Consider the following 16,651-nt stretch of genomic DNA (forward strand, 5'->3'; position numbering starts at 1 on the left):
TTAAAATTTGACAAAATCAACCATTATTCATCAAGTTTTAACTATAAAATAAAATAATTATAATAAATGTATAAAATATCATCTTATATATTTTGTAATACTAGTTTTTAAAATCATATTTTGTCAAAAGATTATTTTACAATTTTGAGCAAGAAAGGACTTAAAAAATTATAAAACATCGATGAAAAAACTAACAATATTTTCACAATTGTAAAAGGATGGTAGATACAAGAAATGTGCATAATTGCTTAGTTTTATTTATATAATTTATTAATTATTTTTATCAAATTTATATTAATGTCATATAAATTTTGAAATAAATAACATATTTTAATTAAATAATTTATTTATTTTTGTTTAAGTTTATGTTTGTTCTAGCTTTTGAATTTTGAAGTGACAAGAAATTATATATTATATATTTAATGTAATATTAAATATTATATGTAGAATTTAAATTTAAGTTTCTTGCTAGTTTTTTTTTTTTTTAAAAAAAATCAATTTGTTGCTACTTCACAATAGATTATATTATATGTTTAATATGATATTATTCTAATGAGTGAGTTTAATTTTAATTATGTTATAAAACGTATGATTTTATTATTTTTAAATAATTATCATTGAAAAATATCTCAAAAATATCATATTTTAATTTGTTTAATTATTTATTATTTTAAAATAATTATCATTGTAAAATATCTTATTTTAATTTGTTTAATTATTTTTTATTTTTAAATAATTATCATTATAAAATATCTCAAAAATATCTTTTTTTAATTTTTTATTTTATTTTATTAAAGTTTAAGTATTTACAAACTACTATTAATTATAAGAATATTATGTTAAATATAAGAAACTTTCTTGCTCAAAATTATACAATTATATTTTATCAAATATGATTAAAAATACTATAGTATTATAATATATATAAAATAAATTGTGGTTGAAATATCTAATGTTTTCAAAATGTTGTACTTTTATACCTAATTTTTTATTGTCAGCAAATATACCCAGTATTTTTAAAATATTTGACTTTTGAGCCTAATCTTTTATACATAGTAAAAATATATATCTCTATATTAAGATATTGAGTGCAGTTATTGCAAAAAATATTATTAGGCATAAAAGTATAAAATTTTAAAAATATTGGATATATTTAGGGCAGAAAAAAATAGATATAAAATTATAATATTTTAAAAATATTGAGTATATTTATTAGAAAAAAAATTGATTATAAAAGAATAATATTTAGAAAATATTAGATATTTTAGTGTGGTTATTTAACCATGTAGGATCACTAATTAGAAAAAAAAAACGGTGTAGGATCTACTGCCAACAAATAAAAAAGCATAAGACCAAATTATAAGAAAAAAATAAACATTTGGGGACCAACATACCACATGTTAAAAAATTTAGTGACTATTCATACAAATAAGCCATCAATTTTTAGATATCAAATTTTTTTGGGGTAGGTGTTTAATTAATTTTCGGTAGACAGAATATTGATTGAGGCGAAACTTGGAAAAGTCCTCGCAATAATTCGTACAAAACAAAACAAAACCATGTGAGCAATTAGAGCCTAACATCAATTCAAGTTGAAAATGATCCAAAATTACAAAACTGCATTGTCTCTAGTCCAAATCAACTTTTTTTTTAGAAGTTATGTACAGCGAACAATGTATCTTGTCCATCTTCCATCCATCCCATACGCAATTCACTATCTATCTTCCTGATCCCAAGGTAATCCAACTTCTCCAATGCCAAAACCAATAGGAAATCTGTCATTGTCAGTTTCTATCCCATACGCAATAATAAAAATAGTACGACAAAACGTCCCAATAATGCGGTTAATTACTTCATAAGTCAAGTTGTGTTTAATCCAAAATTCCAATCACTTTATTGTCTCCTATCCGAATCATTTTTTTTTCTTATAGTTCACTTTTTGGAATATGATACCACATGGGATGTATGAATTACAGTAAAAATTGATCGAAAGGTCAGCTATTTACTAAAAACTACTACAAAATTGGACTTTCCTACAAGTTGATTGTCGTAGTTGCTTAGTGAGACTCTACGCCAACAGTTAAAAACTGTAGGCATAGAGACCAACACCGACAGCTAATAACTGTCACCGTTGTTTTTTACTGTCGCTATTGACCCCAACGTCGATAGTTAATTCGAGACCAATGCCGACAGTTAAAATGTGTCACTATTGACCCCAACGCCGACAATTAATTCGAGACGAATGCCGATAGTTAAAATGTGTCGCTATTTACCCCAACACCAACAGTTAATTCAAGACCACTGCCGACAATTAAACGTTGTCGCTATTGACCCTAGTGCCGATAGTTAATAAAAGTCAAATACCAATAGTCATAAAATGTCGCCAAAATTCAAATAAAAAATTATAATTAATGAATAATAAAATTTTAAAAATAAACTAAATTATGTAAATATGTATTTATTAAAAACTTTTAAAAATACATTTTTTTTCTAAATTTTTCATATTATTAACTTTTGTATTTATAATCATTTTTATATTAAATTTTAAGTTAATTAAGATATTAAGAGTAAGAATACTATAATTTAAATTTATAAAATTGAATAATTTGTCAAACTTTTTTATGATATTAAATAGTACAATATACTATTTATAATTTTTATTTTTTAGAGTTAGCCACTTTCGAACCTCCAACCTCCACATCATGTTAAGTACTCTTTAACAATACACCAACACAACTTATTGAACAACTAATGAATATAAAACTATTTATATAGGTGTCCCAATTTTATTTTTTTCCTTGACCCCAAATAGGTTATATCATAATAGACACAATCCTAGGTTTCATTATTTTTTCTCAGCAGCACAAAACCACAAGAAGAAAAGGAGAAGGTTGTACGACGGCAGGGGCTCGGGGGATGGTGGTCGACGGCGGCAGGGGGGTCGTGGTCGAGCCGTATGACGGCAGGGGGCTCGGGGTTGGGCTCGACAGTAGGTGGGGGGGTCTCGGGTCTGGGCTCGACGGTGCAGTGGTTGGGAATTTTCTCAGTCCATTCCGTCGCTCATGCACTCTATGGAGTTTCTCAGACACTGCCCTCCATCTCTCAATCTCACTGCCCTCCCTCTCTCACTCCTGTCTCACTTTCTCAAGTATGGAGACTCTTTATTTTTTATAATTGTTATTCTGTTTTTTTTAATTCATTTTTTTGTTTTGGTGAATATGGATCTCTTAGTTTCTGTCTCACTCTCACTTAGCTCCCCAGAGCTCCCTTTCTCTGGTTAAGGTATGTTTAAATTTATATAATTTTTGGTAATGTTTAGTCTATTCAGTTTTTATGTTATATACGTTACTATAAAAATTCATAAATGCGTGCTTGTATTTGAGTTTTTTTAATCATCAATTGTTGTTTCTTTTTTCTCTTTTGCTATTAGATTTTATTGTGCTCTCTATTGTACTCTGTCTAATTCTCTTTGATAAAAACAAGTCAATTTTTTTCCCTTTATCTTTGTTTATATATATATAAATAATGTTAGGTTATTTGTATTTATAAGATATAATATTTTAAGTAGAAATTTGTATTTAGAAGATGTCATTAGATACTTTCTCTTGATTTTGACAGCATAATTTTTTATGATTTTTGTGCATATAATAATTGTTCTGTGTTTTTTTTTACTAATCAGGATGTTTTGTTTATTTTTTATTTTATTGTGAATAAATTAGTCTTACCATGTTTCATGTTTGTTTCTATCAATTGTATTTATAGCTTCAAATAGTTCTCAAAGTTTAACTAAATTATGGATATAAGTTATTAATTTTATTTTTTTATTTGTAAAGTTTGATGATTTCAATTTGTTTGATGCTTGATGTATGATATTTTGGTTTACTCTTAGGGACAATTGCCTTGAATATTACTTTTAACAGTTTTGGTTCAAAATGATAATTTGTGCTTGTGCATGAATTCATCACTTTGAAGAATGATTCTTTATTGTTTTCATAAGGAGATTGATTAACCTTGTAAGTTTGGGCTTTGGCTATAATCAAATATATTTTGCTAGAATATCTTTCTGTTTGATGCTCAATTCTTTGCTTGTACTGCTTTGTTAGATCAAAATTTGCTTTAGTTTAAAGTTTTGAAGACATTTGTTAAAAGAAATTAGATTTTGATTTTTTCTTTTTATATATTATTGGTGTTTTTGAGAGTTATATTCTTATTTATCTACATAGTAAGGAAACTTTGAGTGTTTTATATACTAATATGCATTAAAACACGACTTTGAGAATATTTAGTCCTCTTTATAAGGTCATTTGGTTTTCAAGAGAAAAAAGAATCTAATATATGCATTACAATTAGATAGATGTGAGTGAACTTATTAGTTAATAAATATTTTTTTGGAAATTTGCACAGACAATAACATGAGAAGTAGCAGTAGAAAGATTGTCTTGCAGCTCATCACAAGGCGATGAAGAATGTAGGAAATGAGATGATATTGATATCCAAACTTCAACACAGAAATCTTATTAGGCTAGTTGGCTCACTCTTTCAGTTTTCTCTCTCTATGAACGTGGTTGTATATATATATATATATATATAAATAAATATATGTTTTTTTGTTGTATTAATTCTATTATATTTTTTTTTGTATGAAAGGGAAAGTTTTTTGGATTTGTTATGTGCTTCCGTTAGGTCCTTCTCTCTTGGCATCCTAGCTACTCATGTATGTATTTTATTATCATATTGCATGTTAAAGTTACAACTAACTCTTATATTTGCCTTGCATTGAGCATAACTCTTATTGCTTGGTCATTTTCATTTTATGTTAATTATTAATTTTGGCTAGCTAGATTGCCAATTTTGGTGTTCATTCCAACTTAATTATTAATTAACCAAATTTGCAAACTCTGGTGATCCAATTGCCAAAATTACATTTCCATGTAGAGTTCCATATGGATTTCATGGAGCTTTCATACCATTATAGTCTATCATGATGAGTACCTAAGCTCATAAGCCTAAGAGTACGTGTTACTTGGATTTATATAATTACCCATATTATAATTCCTATCTCAGATTTTTATTATTTTGAGTTTTGAAATTATTTGTGAGTTAGGAAACTAAAAAAAAATTGTGTATGTTCATAGTATATTAAGAGTTAATTAGTAAATGAGTTGAACTGTGATTTTATTGGACTGCTCTGGGACTGTCATGTGCCTTGTTTGCAGGTTTGTAAAATTTGGGGATGTTCGATTTGCAGTCACTCTTGTCTAGTTAATTTTTATAAAAATCACTCGTTGTTTTATAATCGATTAGTGTATACATTGTATATATATATATTAATACTTGGTCTTCCATCTAAATATTATTAATCTAATGTCTCGTATTTTATAAGTTCGATTATTGTTGTGCATAGATAAATTATTATCTAAGCCCAATCAGTACATGATTTCAATATCCATATAATAAGAAAATTAATATGGCTGATTTATCTATGTATGAAATGGCTTTCTTGTCTTTATGCACTTTATCTATGTCTCAAATGACTTTCTTATTTTATGCACTTTATATATAATACATCAACTATCAATGAGAGTGAACTGATAGGTTGATTTACTTTGCAACTCTGTTGCAGGCTCTTCCTAATCGACTTAGCATATTGAATTGTATACTAAATTATATATCATATGCAAAAAAAAAAAAAAATGTTTTGCAAGCTGAATTATGATTTTCTATTTTGCGTAGACTTTCAAATGTGAATTAGGTTTATAAATTTGGATTAGGTTTATTCACAACTCATTGTTTTACTTTAACAACTTTGTCTGGTATGCTCGTTGTGTTACTTTAACAACTTTAACAAATGTCATATGGTATGCTTGTGTTACATATATTAATGATCTATTATATTTATTTTCTCAGTGCTCATATATGTACTATATTATCTTTTCTTTTCTTGCTAAGTACTATGGACTTAGAATCTGATGCATATTACCTACACAATGCATGTCTTTATATGTGTGTATATATATATATTAATTTCTCGTTGTTTATTGTATATTTGCTAATGTGCTATGAATGATTGGTAATTTGGTTTATTAATGTCTATGTGATTTGATAAACTAACTAGCTTGAGCACTTTTAAATTAAGACTGACAAGTATGTATTCCTTAGTTTAAAGAACTAAGACTAACTACTTAAGCCATGAGGCTATCCAGTTTGATAAGAAAAATACAACTTTTAGATAAATCATTTTTGTGACTGAAAACCACATTCATCCTTTTTATTTCTTCTGCAACCTCAAGTTCTCTATTTATTTTAGTTTTGGTTTGACTTTAATAGTGTTTATTCTGTATTGCAAGCTAAAACTTTACTTGGATATTTAAGAGAACCAAGAGAATTATATAAGAGAACCAAGGCAACAAGAAATTCTTCTTCAAGTTGTTGGGTATTATTTTCTTTCTTGCTTGTAAGAATTATGTACAGTGAGGATTTGATGTATTATTTACATTGAGAATAATAAATTTTTATTGAGAATTATAATGAATTTGTATTAAAAATTATTTAGTCTCATGGAGATTTGATGTATTTACATTTCAATTGTATGAATAAATGTTATATATATATATATATGAATTTTTATTATGACAAATATAATTTTTTTTACAAATTATGGTAATAATAATTAATTATGTGAGTAATTTTTTTTATTTAAATTTATATCAAACTTCAATTGTTAAAAATATAATTAAAATTTTTAAAAAATATATATCAAAAAATTGTTATTTATATATATAAATTTAATGTTACGGCAATACCTATTAACTGTTGGGGTTGCCAGCAACGACGACACCTATTAACTGCCAGCTTTGCTAGCAACAACGACACATATTAATTGTTGGCGTTGCCAGCAACAACGACACCTATTAACTATCGACATAGCTACTCCTGCGTCGACATAGGCAAATACAACAGTTGGTCGACTGTCGTCATTGCTCAATAGCGACAGTTATAAACTGTTGGAAAAATCTGTTTTTGTAGTAGTAAAATTTATTTAATTATGGGCCTGTTCGGTAATAATTAAAAAAGTGATTTTATATTTTTTTAAATAAAAAATTGGAAATATAATGCAAAAATACATTCGGTAAGTTTTATTTGGTTTCTTATTTTTTTAAACTTTTAATAAAATTTTGAAAATAACTTTTTTATACTTTCATATTTTTTTAAAACAATTTTCTTCTCAAACCTTCGCATCTCAGAGACTCCATTGTTGCAGACCCTACTTTCTCCTCAGAGACTCCATTTTTGCAGATATCTACTCTACTATCATTCATGGCTACTTCAGGTATCATTTTATCCCCATTTTATCATCTCCATCATATGAACGACCCATTTTTTTCTCAATCTATTTCTTAATAAGAATCTTCTCTCTCTAATATTTGATATCTTGTATTTGCATTGTAAAAGTTCTTGGATCCATATAAAAATGGCGTACTGACTAAATCAGAATCTTAGGGTTGGATTTTTCTAATAAGGTATGAATCTATTTATTATTTTTTAGGGATTCGGTTTTGTGCTACATATTAAGTGTTATTCTCGAACTGATAATGATTATCGAATCCTTAATAGTTTTGTAATGCTTTTTTATGGATCGAGAAATCAGTTGTTTAAACTATAGAATTCAGGCAAGTTTTTCTGTTTGATTAAATCTTTGTGAGCCAGGGATAATAGAAATCAGGTTCGAATCTCTACACTCCTCCTCAGTAAAAACAAAACCCAGATCCATAAACCCTTTAAGCTCCTCAAACTCAAGGTCAGACAAGCTTTTACTACTGGCCCCAATTTTTTGTTTTGGGGTTGGCGTGTTGAGAATTATGAGACTAAGAAGATATGCACTAGAACAAGTAGTCTAGAACCAACTAGATAGATAGGGTTCCACTTCCACTCATTTGGATTACAGCTCCATCTATAAGTAATCCCTCTTCTCCAAATTGACATCTCCTCCTCCATAAAACCAGACACGGACGAAACATGCTGAAGGCAGAGAAATACAGAGAGAGAGAGAGAGAGAGAGAGAGAGAGAGAGAGAGAGATTCCCTAATCGAGTTTAGCTTTCTCTCTTCGTTTCTCCCCTTCCTTATCGTCATTGGTTTTCTTTGATCTTTACATTTATCACTCCTTCAGATCACAAAAAAAGGGCTTTTCTTGTTTTCCAGGATAATTCGTCGCTTTCGTGGTGAGTATTCCGTGTAATAATGCGATTTCTTTTATGGCTTGAAACTGGACAATGCTAGTCACTCATGCATTTTGATTTGTTTTGTTGATGTGAAAATGATCTGAAGCAATAAGATTTAAAAATATAAGAGGGAAAAAAAAGTTTTTGATTTAATGAAATTGTTTTTTGTCCTCGATTATCATGTGATTTTTTTTCTTTGCTTGCTAAAATTATGATACTTGATATTTCTTCGACCTTTATTGTTATTGCTATTATCTACATATTTGGTGAATGTAATATTTAAAAGATTTGTGTTTCATTCCCCCTTTTCTTTTGACTTTGATTTGAATGTGAGTTTTGAACTACGAGGTTCATCTTTGTGGATTGTTGAAACTGTAAATGAGTCGTTTTGAGAATTATGAGACTAAAAAGATATGCACTAGAAATATATGGCTCTAGTTGGGATGTTCTCTCTCTCTATATAAATCTAAGTTGTAAGGGCATCTATTGTAGTCGTCGGCTAGAACAAAAATGGTTCAGGTTATGTAACAACTTATCTGAATAATCAACCCTTTTTACATTTTTTAATTCGAACTTACAGTAGTGGAAGCTGATCATGTAAGTCTTCTGGTTGAAAAAAAAAGTACTAGTTTGAATATAACACCTTGTGGTGCAATATTCATACAAAATGTACAAGTATATTTCTATTTTCCTCTCTGAGGTACTCATTAAGATTCTTTGCTTGAAGTCAAACCTTTACTCATTGTCCTCTTCTCTCTAGACCATGCTCTGGTCATGTGATAGTCAACATGTGCCATGTGCTTTATGTCTCAACCCTGCAACACTGTTGCTATCATGAGATAGAGATAGAAATATAGAGGCATGTGATATCCTCGAAACATGTATCATGTATATATGATGCCCATTCTCATGTGAGCTTTAGTATTTTCCTTTGTCTTTTATACTCATTTAGTGGTCAAATGAATGGTTATGAACTTGGGTTGTTTTTCATTGACATAGTTTCGTTTCTGTTTGCATGACCAGTTTGGAAATATGTAATCTACCAATTCAATTGGGGGGTGAAAATTAGTATTATTGTATAATGATAAGAGAGGTGGAGATTTTAGGAGAAGTGGGTATGTTTTGAATGATTTTGATGGAACTGTGGTCAGATGTGGGGTGGCTGCTTTGAATAGAACATACCAACATTATATTTACTAGAACTATGCTAAAGCATCTTATGCCCACTTTCTGAAAATAATTCTGATTAAGGACTTTATTATGTTAACCAAGCTGTCATTAATGATAATCTTTGATACACTTTAATCCAAACCCATTCTATAAAGTGAAAAATAAAATTACAAATCAAAACAATCATGATCTCTCTCACCTCATCTCACCAAATCAAAAACCTTAAACTAAGTTTCAAAAACCAATTAAAGGACAAAAGCCAAAACCCAACAAAAGAATAAACAAAACACAGAGAATCAGGGCCATGTCCAAGATACTTCTTTTCTTTCCACAAGGACAAGGACTTTAGCTCATCTACCTTACTTTACTTTATCATTCAATTACAAAGAGCACAGAATAAGTATTCCCACAAGATTAAAGGAGACCCCATTTGGATGAAGAAACTTATATATATCCTTTTAATTTATCATCATCCTTTTTTACTAAAGGAAATCAAAAACCATCCCAAGAAAAATATCAAAAACGCCTATGATGTTAAAAATGGACTATTTATATATTATATCATATCATATATAACAATAACAGTAATAATAACAGCATAAAGATCCTATTAGCCAAACTACTTGCTTTTCTCCTAATTTTGAAAAAGAACAGTAGTAGTATAGATTTGTGTTGTTGTTGTTCAATTCAATTTCAAGCTCTATTTATGTATATGGTTGTTCTTTTCTGCTGCAATGGAAAGCAGCCTTGAACTCTGCATACAGTGAATCTTGTAAAGTTTCTAAACATTGGAATCAAGTAGTTCTCTTTCTTAGAAATGATTGTACTGTGGGAAGCTATACAGTTCCGAGTAAAAGATACACTCAAGAAAAAATATGAGATAACCCTGTTATTTTATGAGAGAGCAGTACTGTAGTATTTTAATGCCAAGGAAAGATTAAAGTTGGATAATATTGGCAAGTTAAGACTACCTGCAGTTACTACTGTAACTTTAGCTTAGTGATAGATTCTACTCCTCTCTTGATAGATTAGTGCCAAATAGTATTTTGAAGCTCTCTTTTTTCCTTATTTTTTATATGAAGTGCTTACTCTCTTATTTGTATTTAAAATTCTTATTGAATCTTTAGGTCCTACCTAGATGGTAGGCGTTGATAATGAAGTTCTTATTATTGAGAATAATGATGAGGCTTCTGTTTGGACTCAAAAGCATGAAGAAATTTTCATTGAACTTATGGAAGAAGAAGTCTTAAAGGGAAATAAGAATACCACAACCTTTACCAAGCAATCATGGAAATATATAAAGGAGGAGCTTTGTGGACGAGCAAAAAGAAATTATAGTGATATGCAACTAAGGAACAAATACAATCAATTAAAGCAAAAGCATAAGGATTTTAAGTCTTTACTGAAAGAGACTGGTATGGGATACAATTTAGTGACTGTAGAAGTTAGTGCGACAGATGAAGTTTGGGATAAACTTATTCGGGTAAAAATTATTTAAAATGGATTTTATGCTTGATTTATTTTGATAGGTATTAGTATATTTTATCAATATAATTTCATTTCATGTAGGTTAACAAGTCTGCTAAAAGATTTAGAAAGAGAGGTTGTAAGTTTTATGAGAAATTATTCACTATCTTTGGTGATACTACTGCAACTGGTTCCAATGCTCATCCTTCAACTCGAAGTCCTTCTAATGATGATGATGCAACATCGATAAGTCCTTCTACTATGAATGAAGAAAGTGGTTTTGATGAGGATGGTAACAAAAGAAGAGGTAAATCAACAGCCACTTCGAACTCTCGATCAGTAAAAAGAGCAAAGTTCTCATTAGCTTTGGCAAATGCACTGGCAACATATAATAAAACTGCAAAGCAAAAGACAGAATTGATAGAGAGATCAATGGCAACATCTGCATCACATTACTTATTGGATGAGAGTGTTGAAGCTCTTAATCAAATTGATGGAATTAGTGGAGAAGTATACGCAAAAGCTATTGAGAAGTTTGAGAACGAGATGTCCAGAGCATTGTTTCTAAAGATGCCAGAGCATAGAAGAATTAATTGGTTGCTGAATTTGAAGTGAAAAAGTTTAGACTTTGTTTAGCTATGAACAAGATGACTTTATTTAGCTATTAACTTTAGTTTTGTTTAGCTTTTGACTGGATGACTTTGTTAAGCTATTGACTGGATGACTTTATTAGCTATTGACTGGATGACTTTGTTTAGCTATTGACTGAATGACTTGTTAGATATTGACTCGATGGCTTTGTTTAGCTATTGACTGGATGACTTGTTTTGCCTATTTTGTTTTATGGTTTGACTTTGACTTTGAGTGTTTATATATTTTTATATATTGAATGTAATGTTTAAAAGTTTTTTCTACTATCAGGATAAAATATTTTTAAACGTTGCTCGGTTCAACAAGGATAATTTACTGGACGATTCAGATGATGAGTTTGGAGAGATTTTGCTATATTTTGCTTGCGAGGAATATAATCAATTATATCTATCTAAGCAACCTTGTAGAAATTCAGCTCTTTCAGGCCATGAATACGTTATGGAAGTATTGCACGGGCATTGGAGTAGGTGTTATGATTTGTTCAGAATGAACAAAGATGTCTTCAAATTATTTTGTGGTGTTCTAAAAGAAAAAAAATTATTGAAGAACTCACGATATCTGTCTGTTGAAGAACAAGTGGCTATGTTCTTATTTGTGATTGGCCATAATGAACGACATTGTGTGGTTGCTGAACGATTTCAGCACTCCATCTCAACCACATCACATTATTTTAGGAAGGTTTTGAAGGCAATATGTCATCTATCCAAAGAACTAATTACTCCACCTTCATTTGATGTAACTCCTCCACAAATTCGATTCGATCCAAGATACTATCCATTTTTTAAGGTACAAAAATTTGAATTATTATTTTTTCCTTTCTTTCAATATTCAATAAAAAAAAATCTAATAATTTATTTTGTATTTTAGAATTGTGTTGGAGCTATAGATGAGACTCATATTTCTGCCCATGTTCCAATTGATGAACAAATACCATATCGAGGTCGAAAAGTGGATACAACTCAGAATGTTATGTGTGTATGTTCATTTGACATGAAGTTCACATACGTTGTTCCTGGATGGGAAGGATCAGCTAATGATGCACGGATTCTTCAAGAATGTGCCACAAACCCAGATTACGGATTTCCAATGCCGCCCCAAGGTAAGTATTTATCAAACTTATTGTGTTGATTGACATTATTTTATATTAAACATCTATAAGTAAAAACTAACATAAATTATCATTGGACCAGGAAAATATTATCTTGTTGATTCTGGCTATACAAACATGCCTGGTTTTCTTTCACCTTATCGAGGAGAAATGTATCATTTGGGCAAGTACACAGATCTTAATCCCATAGGCAAAAAGAGCTCTTCAATTATCGACACTCTTACTTGAGAAATGTCATTGAGCGGTGTTTCGGCGCGTTGAAGGCTCGCTTTCCAATCCTAAAACAAATGCTTTCATATGATCTAAGAATACAAAAGTACATTTTCATTGCTTGCTGCGGGATTCACAATTTTATAAGGACAAATGCAGAAGCAGATGTATATTTTGATGGAGGTGAAGGAAATTCTGAAGTACAGGCCACTACTTTACAAAGCACGGATGGAACTTTGACTGATAGTGTAGAGTTCAGTATTTCTAGAACTCATATACGTGAAATGACTCATGTTCGTGATGAAATTACTGATCATATATGGAGAGCTAGTCGACGATAGTGAGATTGAGTAAAGACATTAGTTGATTGTTATGACTCGTTTAATACTTACTTTAAGTTTGGACAATTATCAGTTCATACGTTTTTTATTTTACTATGTAAACTTTTTTGGATAAATATTATGTTTTGAAATTTGAGATTACTTGAATATTATTAATATGATCTTTTTTTACTATAACTTTCTTATTTTTTATTTCAAAATAATAAATAGTGGTCACAAAAAGTATTTTTATTTTTTAGTTTAGAAAATGAAAATAAAAAATAAAATTAAAAAAAAATATTTACCAAACATGTTTTTTATTTTTTATTTTTTTAAACAAAAAATAAAAATAAAAATTACCAAACACATTTTTGTTTTTATTTTAAAAAAACAGAAAACAAAAATGGTTACCAAATGCATTTTTATTTTATAAAAATAAGAAAACATAAAACAAAACTATATTTTTATTTTTGAATTTAAAAAATTTAAAAACAAATATTTTACCAAACACAGCCAATGTATTTGCTAATTTTATTTATAACAATATATCTACCGGTCAAACACTTTGACAACGTTGATTTAGTACGAAATATAATAGTAACAGTCAGACAACAATTCTTGCAAATAAAGATATTAGCGTGTTTTTGTTATAATTCTAGCTATTAATTTAACACTACGGATCATCAATAGCGAAGACATTTAAAATTTTAGCTACTGAATATGTTAATAGCGGGACACAGAGCTATTGAGTATTGACATAATGTTTTAGTTTTACTTTTAGACACTAGAAAGAGAAGTAAAAGAGTTCACTACTATAAAAATAAACTTTCTTATCACTTTATCGATTGGATTTTCGTCGCTTCTCACTATTTTTACAAGTAATTTATATTTAAACGATGTTAAAGGGTATATAAAAAACGACTGAGAGAAAGGAGGTCATTTTATCGTTTTTCATAAGGGACCAGAAATGGTATCCTCGTCTCTTTTGTCACAAAAGTGATGAGCGAGTCAGTCACGTTTATATATCTCTTCTATATATAAAAAGTGGGTATATAATAGAAATTTTTTGTTTTAAAATTTTTTTAATTTTTTTTCTTTAATTTTAACTAAATATTTTTATATTTAACTAAATATTTGTATATTTAATAATAGATTGTAAACATGACTTAAAGTTAAATAAAATTTAATAAATAAATAATTAAACAAATTAAAATAGGATATTTTATAAATATTGACATAAACTTAAATAAAATTAAGTAAATAAATAATTAAACAAATTTAAATATGATATTTTTGAGATATTTTACAATGATAAATATATAAAAATAACAAAATTATACTTTTTATAACTTAAATAAAATTTAAACTACACATATTGGAATAATATCATATTAAACATATAATATAATATAATCTACTATCGACTAACAATAAACTTAATTATAAAATCCACATATAATATTAATATCTCTTCTATATAATAATTATGTAAATAACGGAAATTCTTGGTTTTAACGGTTTTTTATTATTATTATTATTTTTTGATCAAAAAGAAGAATGAACTTCATTAATCAAAGAACAAAACAATTGAGAGTCAAAGACTCAAACCCAAACAGGACAACTTGTCAGAAACAAACCAATACCAGACAACAACTACTTACAAAGAAGGGACCGAATATACATTTGATCTCTAACAGAAATATGCCTATTAGTCACTATGTATATCCTATATTTAGTTAAGTATTTAACTTCCTGAACTATTTTTTCTACAGTCAAAGAATAACCATCATGAAGGCAACCATTTCTATTCCTCCAAATGATGTATATATCAGCAGGACACACCAAAGTAACTATAGCAGCAGGCACACCAGTTCTGACTTTAGCCAGCCAAACCAGCCAACTTTTAAAATCTGTAGGCCAAGCATCAAACCCCAACCAGCCAAAAATGCTTTTAACCACCAACTAAGAGAAATAACAGTCAAAGAAAAGATGACAATGACTTTCAGGAGAGCTTTCACAAACCGGACAGACCAAGGAGTTCATTTGGATATGCATCCTATTGAGATTGTCCCTAGTTAGCAGCTGCGAATTAACCACTTGCCAAAGCATGAATATGTGTTTAGGAAGAATTATTTTGCTCCAAACAGTCCTATAATAATCCACCCTTTGCTGGTTTAGGATGCTATTATATAATCTGGCTGACTTGAACTTCCTGTGCGCACCAGCAGAAATGATTGCAGCAGAAGAGAACCGATCTCTCAAATTGCAAAGCTTCCTCCAGTACCAGCTGCAATCAGCCTTCAGATTATAAGTCCAGATACTGACACCTTTTAGGTAAATGGAATTGATCCATTTGACCCATAACAAATCAGGTTTAGCTGATAAATGCCAAACATACTTAGTTAAAATAGTACGATTCCAAACTGAACCATCTCTGAAACCCAGACCTCCATAAGCTTTGGGGAGGCAAACCTTCTGCCAAGAAGGAATGTGAAGCTTACTTCTCTGCCCAGAAATGCCCCACAGAAAGCCCCTGCAAAGTTTATCAATTTCCTTGATTATGCTTTAAGGTAAGCAAAAACTGTCATCCAAAAGTTTCGAAGCCCCAACAAGACCGAATGTATCAGTTGAATACGACCAGCAAATGAAAGGTGTCTGCTCGCCCAAGTCTGAATTTTTAAACGAAATTTCTGAAGGATAATCTCACAATCTTCATGCCTCCACTTGGTAGGCCTCAAGGGAACCCCAAGGTACTTAAGAGGAAAAGTACCTTCAGCCAACTGAATTTCCAGGGCAATCTGAGATCTGTCAAGGTTAGAAACTCCACAAAAAAAAAGGGATTTATGAGAGTTGATTGAAAGCCCTGTAGTGGCAGAAAACTCATCTAGAACCTCCTTAATACACTTCACAGCTGAGATAGACCCCTTACAAAAAAGAAGCAAATCATCCGCAAAGCACAGATTAATTAGCTTAAGACTTTTGCACAAAGGGTGATATCTAAAGGGAGAATTAAGCGCAGCAAGCTGAAGACTTCTAGTTAAATATTCCATAATGAGAACAAACAGAAGAGGTGATATGGGGTCACCTTGTCTCAGCCTTTTTTTACCTTTAAATTTACCTTGCACTCTGCCATTCATCAACAGAAAATAAGTTGTATTCCGAATGCAAACCATAACCCATCCTATGAATTTCTGAGGAAAATTTAGAGCTTTTAATAAGTCCTCAAGAAAATCCCAATCAACAGTGTCATAGGCCTTACTCAAATCAATCTTGATAGCACATCTCGAAGAAGTGGAAATCCTCCCATAATTTTTTATGAGATCTTGAAAAATCATAATATTATGGGCCATAGATCGACCCTTAACAAACGCTCCCTGATTTGGCTGAACAAGATCAGGGAGAACTAATGCCAGTCTCTTACAGATCAGCTTAGCCATACATTTGTACAAAGTAGAGCAACAAGCTATAGGTCTATAGTCAACCGCCCGGGAAGGGTTAGCAACC

At 29.8% G+C, this 16,651-nt stretch overlaps 1 protein-coding gene across 1 annotated transcript; it reads left to right on the plus strand.

The window, feature by feature from the left end:
* Positions 1-10,529: 10,529 nt before the first annotated feature.
* On the plus strand, positions 10,530-12,893 carry LOC133814287 (uncharacterized). The gene is made up of 5 exons (XM_062247271.1): positions 10,530-10,874; positions 10,961-11,368; positions 11,780-12,295; positions 12,377-12,608; positions 12,700-12,893. Exons 1-5 carry the CDS (start codon positions 10,530-10,532, stop codon positions 12,843-12,845), a joined length of 1,647 nt encoding a protein of 548 aa, XP_062103255.1. The 3' UTR covers positions 12,846-12,893.
* Positions 12,894-16,651: the final 3,758 nt, after the last annotated feature.

The sequence above is a fragment of the Humulus lupulus genome, chromosome 2, assembly GCF_963169125.1.
Source record: "Humulus lupulus chromosome 2, drHumLupu1.1, whole genome shotgun sequence".
Lineage (NCBI taxonomy): Eukaryota > Viridiplantae > Streptophyta > Magnoliopsida > Rosales > Cannabaceae > Humulus > Humulus lupulus.

Bases quoted from the DNA above. Each gene is read 5' to 3' on its own strand.
- LOC133814287 (XM_062247271.1), top strand. From the start codon at position 10,530: ATGGTAGGCGTTGATAATGAAGTTCTTATTATTGAGAATAATGATGAG. The intron at 11,369-11,779 runs GTATACGCAAAA...TTCTACTATCAG, and splicing joins TTGATGGAATTAGTGGAGAA to GATAAAATATTTTTAAACGT. The intron at 12,609-12,699 runs GTAAGTATTTAT...TCATTGGACCAG, and splicing joins ATTTCCAATGCCGCCCCAAG to GAAAATATTATCTTGTTGAT.